At 37.1% G+C, this 5,990-nt stretch overlaps 1 protein-coding gene across 1 annotated transcript; it reads left to right on the forward strand.

The window, feature by feature from the left end:
- Positions 1-563: 563 nt before the first annotated feature.
- On the forward strand, positions 564-4,424 carry LOC131170230 (uncharacterized). The gene is made up of 4 exons (XM_058129298.1): positions 564-669; positions 2,842-2,984; positions 3,124-3,221; positions 3,788-4,424. The coding sequence occupies exons 1-4, from the start codon at positions 564-566 to the stop codon at positions 4,422-4,424; spliced, it is 984 nt and encodes a 327-aa protein (XP_057985281.1).
- The last annotated feature ends 1,566 nt before the right edge of the window (positions 4,425-5,990 follow it).

A 5,990-nucleotide genomic window follows, 5' to 3' on the forward strand; every position in this document is an offset into this window, starting at 1 on the left:
TATATTTCTTTTATCTCAGTCTTTGAAAAATTATTGTGGATTTGAGTTGAAAAAGAAATTGTGTTGTTTAACTGTTGAAGTGGAGATTGAGAATTATATTGAAGTGCTTTTACAGGTTTTCTAAAGAACTGTTTTATTCAAAATACCGAGGGCACTCCACCAAAATTTTTACAGAAATTACTAATAGTCTAAATGTGTTAACTGTTTCAAGTCAGTTCACAAAAAGTTTTTAACACCTGTAAATAGTGCTCACCACTGTAAAATGAAGTAAGAAAAGTTTTAAAATCCCTTATAGTGTATTTAATGGATTATCAGTAGACGAAGTTGGTAATTCATTAGGCATACTACGGGATCATGTTATGCCTTACAGAGGGGTAGGGTGTGACAACTATACTAGAGGCTTGCTCACTACTGGTAGGGACAAATGCAAGAGGTTTAAGGCTAGGTTAAGGCTGAGTATTAGATTGCAAGTGGTGGGTTTCAGGTATACAAATTTCTCAAAACTAATCTCACAAGCTCTTGAGATAGAGAGGGTAGAACTTGAGGCAACAGCTGAGAAGAGTATGGGAGAAAAAGAGAAGAGTGTGAAGATTGCTGGTCAGAGTTCAGGCAGTGGTTTGGGAAAGAGAAAGAGTTTTGGGGGATCTAGTGCCCGAAGATTTGGTAGAGGTAGATACTCGGGATAAAGGCCAGCTAGATCTAGTCAACAAATGCCTCGGGGATCCTTATCTGTTCACACCTGTGAAACTTATGGTAAGGTGCATGGAGGAGTGTGTTTTAAGGCCACTGGAGCCTGTTATAATTGTGGTGGAACTGGACATTTTACCAAGGATTGCACCAGTATATGTAGACCTGTACCATTTACCACAATAGAAGGGTCAGTTCAGGGTTCTGTTACAAAAGGATCATAGTCAGTTAGTAGAGGTAAAGGTAAAGGCAGAGGCCAAGGCAGTGGTATAATTAGCTAGGGCACAGTAAACCAACTTGAGCAAGGTGGTACACTAGCCAAAGTGTATACTATGCGACAGAGAGAAGAAGCAGAGACTTAAGATGTGGTAGCTGGTATATTCTCCTTCCTTGAACAAGATGTGTTTGTATTGTTTGATCCTGGCTCTACCCATTCATATGTTAGTGCTAGAATTATTTGTGAAATTGTTATTCCTTGTGTGAAAATGAACTATGATGTGTTGGTGACTAGTCCATTAGAGCAAGAGGTGAAGGTGAATAGGTTATATAGGGATTGTCCATTGGTGATCCAAGGACATACATTTTTGTTTGATTTGATTGAGATGTCCTTCAAAGACGATGATGTTATCTTGGGCATGGATTGGCTATCCAGGCACCATGCAATGATTGACTGTAGATTGAAGACAGTCACTTTTGGTCTCTTTGAGTATATAGATATGGTGATACAAGGGGAGAGACACTTATTGCCTTCTAACCTCTTCATAACTGCACTAGCTAAGAAGATGATTCGAAAGGGGTGTGAGGCTTATCTGGCACATGTGATAGACACACGTATGGGGAGTCCAGATCTTAAGGATATCCCTATAGTGTGTGATTTTCCTGATGTTTTTCCTGATGAATTGCTAGGATTACCCCCAATAAGAGAGGTGTAGTTTGAGATTGAGATTATGCTTGGAGTGGAGCCAATATCTATCACTCCATATCGGATGGCACCTATAGAATTAAAAGAATTGAAGGTGCAATTGCAGGAATCGCTTGATAAAGGGTTTATGCACCCTAGTGTGTCACCATAGGGAGCGTCAATGTTGTTTGTTAAGAAGAAAGATGGTACTCTCCGTCTGTGCATAGATTAGAGACAACTAAACAAGGTGACAGTGAAAAATAGATATCCTTTACAGAGAATTGATGACCTGTTTGATCAGTTAAAGGATGCAACTGTATTCTCCAAGATAGATTTGAGATCAGGGTACTATCAATTGAGGGTGCAGGAGCAAAGTATTCCTAAGACTGCTTTCAAGACTCGATATGGCCACTATGAATTTTTTGTCATGCCATTCGGGTTAACTAATGCCCTAGCTGTATTTATAAGCTTGATGAACACAATTTTCAGGCCCTATCTTGATCAACTTGTAGTAGTGTTTATTGATGACATTTTGGTGTATTCGAAGAATAGAGAGGAACATGATAGACACTTGAGAATTGTGTTGCAGATTTTGAGGGAGAAACAATTGTATGCCAAGTTATCCAAATGTGAGTTTTGGCTGAAAGAGATTGCCTTTTTAGGACATATAGTTTCAGCATAGGGAATCAAGGTGGATCCCAGTAAGGTGGAAGCCATTCTTAATTGGAAACCGCCCAAGAATATTACAGAAGTTCATAGTTTCCTTGGCTTAGCTAATTATTATCGCAAATTTGTGAAGGGATTTTCTATGTTGGCATCTCTATTGACCAAATTATTGCGAAAAGATGTGAAATTTCACTGGACTGACCAATTCCAAGAGAGCTTTAATGAGTTGAAAGGATGTTTGCCTAAAGCTCCAGTCTTGACTTTACCTACACCAGGTAAAGAGTATACTATTTACAGTGATGCATCTCATAATGGGCTAAGTTGTGTGTTAATGCAAGATAGAAATGTCATTGCCTACGCTTCACGCCAGCTTAAGCCACATGAGAGAAATTATCCCACTCATGATTTGGAGCTAGTGATAATTACTTTTGCTATAAAGATCTGGTACTTGTATGGGGAAAGATGTTATATCTACACAGATCATAAGAGTTTAAAGTATTTAGGCACCCAGAAGGAGCTGAATTTGAGGCAACGGAGATGGCTAGAGATGATAAAAGATTATGATTGTTTAATTGATTATTAGCTAGGGAAGGCTAATGTGGTAGCAGATGCTTTAAGTCAAAAGACCATAGCTAACTTGACAGTCTCACCCTTATCTTTGGTACATGACTTAAGAGCACTATATGCAAAATTGGTGAAAGATGCGAATGGGCGAATTTATGGCTACTCTGTAAGTGAAACCACTGCTAGTTGAACAAATCAAAATAGTAGCTCAAAAGGATGATAATTACCTGAAGCTGATGGAAGAGACTCGAGATGGCAAGAAATCAGAATTCTCGATAAATTGGGAAGGCATATTGCTATACCAGGGCAGAATGTGTGTTCCTAATGTTGTTGAATTGAAGAACATCATCTTACAGAAAGCACATGATTCACCATTTGTCATGCATCCTGGTGGGACTAAGATGTACAAAACTTAAAAGAACACTACTGATAAAGAGAAATGAAGAAAGACATAGCTGAATTTGTAGCCAAATGCCTAACTTGTCAGCAAGTGAAGGCAGAACACCAGGTGCTAGCAGGATTGTTACAGCCATTGCCTATTCCCGAGTGGAAATGGGAGAGAATCACTATGGATTTTGTTATGGGACTTCCTCATACTCAAAAGAATCATGATGCAATTTGGGTAATCATGGAAAAATTAAATAAGTCTATGCATTTTCTACTAGTGAAGATAGATTACAGTCTGGACAAGTTGGCTAAGCTATATATTGATACAATAGTGAGACTACATGGAGTGCCAGTATCAATTGTATACGATAGAGATCCGTGATTTATTTCTAGATTCTGGGGTAATCTTCAAAAAGCCTTAGGAACTAGATTGAAGTTCAGCACAGCATTCCATCCACAGACAGATGGCCAATCTGAGAGAATAATTCAGATCTTAGAGGATATGCTTCGAGCTTATGTTATTGAATTTGAAGGAAATTGGGATATACACTTGCCTTTGATTGAGTTTACTTACAATAATAGTTACCAATCAAGCATCAGGATGCCTCCTTATGAAGCTCTATATGGCAGAAAATACAAAACTCTCTTATGTTGGGATCAAGTAAGCGAGAGAAAGTTGATTGGTTCAGAGATTGTGTGGCAGACTGAGGAGAAAATCAAAATCATTCAAGATAGACTTAAAGCTGCATCTGATCGGCAAAAGTCCTATGTGGATTTAAAGAGATGGGATATTGAGTATAACGTGGGTGATAAGGTGTTTTTGAAAGTTTCCCAGTGGAAAAAGGTTATGAGGTTTGGGAGAAAAGAGAAATTGAGTCATCGCTTCATAGGTCCATATGAGATTCTGGAAAGAGTGGGCCCATTGGCATATAGGCTAGCCTTACCTCCGGAGTTGGATAGAATTCATAATGTGTTCCATGTGTCCATGCTTCGAAGGTATAGGTCAGACCCTTCACATGTATTGCCTTTAGAGTCCATTGAAGTCAGTTCAGACCTTACCTATGATAAAGAACCCGTGGCTATTCTTGCAAGAGAGACAAAGCAGTTGAGAAACAAACAAATCCCTCCGGTGAAGGTGTTGTGGAGGAATCACTCCAGAAAAGAAGCCACATGGGAACGTGAAGAGGATATGAGGAGACAGCATCCACAACTCTTCTAAGATTGATACCAGGTAATTTTCAAGATGAAATTTCTTTTAAGGAGGGGAGAATTGTAACACCCTCACATTAGGTAGTTTTGTATATTCTACTGTTCCAGCGACTAATGTCTGTTCGGACAGTTAAAACGCTTGTAACCACACTTAAATCATAGAGAGAAGTCACAAATTAAATTAATAAAGATCAAATGTGGTTGGAGGAAAATAAAAGAAATGAAGCACAAATCGGTTAAATGAGCTTAAGTTCCCGATGATGGGTAACCTATTCGGGAAGTGACTGTGAGTTCAGTTGCTACTCCAAATTCATGCGAAACTCTATACAATCCTTATTAAGGATTAATTGAGGAATTATTAGGAATTAATAAATCAAAGAAATGTGAAGGAAATAAGCACAAATAAGTAAATCAAAACCTAAGAGACCATCCGATTATGGACTAGCTCGGTATTAGTGACAAGATAGACTATAACCCGATGAATGGCATTTTGATCAATTCGCTTGAAGAGTTAACTTTTGACCTAAATGTCATTTAAAATGAGTGAGATTAATGTATTAGAATGGGATTAAATTAAGTGAAAGAAGTATGAAATCTAAAACAGGACATAGAAGGAATTATAGATTTGTTATAAATATAAATAAAATTATAATAAAAATAAAATTGGGATATTTGATAATAAGACAATTTTGACTATTTAAGACGATTATCTATTAAAATACATTATTATTCTTATTAACTCATCTTCATCTTCTTCTCTTTCTCACTTTGCCGTCCCCTTCTCCTCACCCAAGCCAACATTTTTGCTTCATCAAGCTTCCCTAACCCTACAATTTCTTCACCATTTCCATAGCAAATCATTTGAAAACTTTAAATTTAACCTTGATTGGAAGAAAGGAAGTAAGAACATCCAAAGGAATTGAATATTTGGGAAGATTGGAAATTTACCATTTGAGGTAAGTATAGATTTAATTTTAACTAATTGTGAATTTATAGATTTTAAGCTTGATTCATGAAGTTTTGATGAAAATTGATGAAAAATCATGCATAATATTATAGTGGAGAGTTTCGGCCAAAAGGGTAGGAGTTAGGGTTTATAACTTTTGATGTGATTAAATTGATTCTTATACTTGAATTGAAGTTATAAGCATGATTAGGCAAATGAATTGGATTGAAATGAGAAGATGGCAATTAGGGTTTTGATGGTATGAAACCTAATTGATGTTATTATATGTCTATTATGACCAATTAAAGTGTATTTGTTGAGAAACAAATTTGGTTTGGTCAAGAAGCTAAGGGAATTGAAGTTGTGCTTGATGTGTTCTAAATAAAGAAATCTGGACAGCTTGAGTCCAGTGGGGTCATTAGCTCATAACTTGAGCTACATAACTCCAATTGATGTAAAACCAATGGGAAATGAAATCTTAGACAAATGCTAAAACTTTCATGTAGGACACTTGACCAAAATATGGCCTATAGGTACCTCAAGTAGGGCTAGATTCTGGCAATGAAAATTTGGAACTTGGAAAATTGACCAAATGAACAGTACTTACTCAATTAAGTATAACTCACTCTA

This window comes from Hevea brasiliensis, chromosome 11 (genome assembly GCF_030052815.1).
Source record: "Hevea brasiliensis isolate MT/VB/25A 57/8 chromosome 11, ASM3005281v1, whole genome shotgun sequence".
Taxonomy (NCBI): Eukaryota; Viridiplantae; Streptophyta; class Magnoliopsida; order Malpighiales; family Euphorbiaceae; genus Hevea; species Hevea brasiliensis.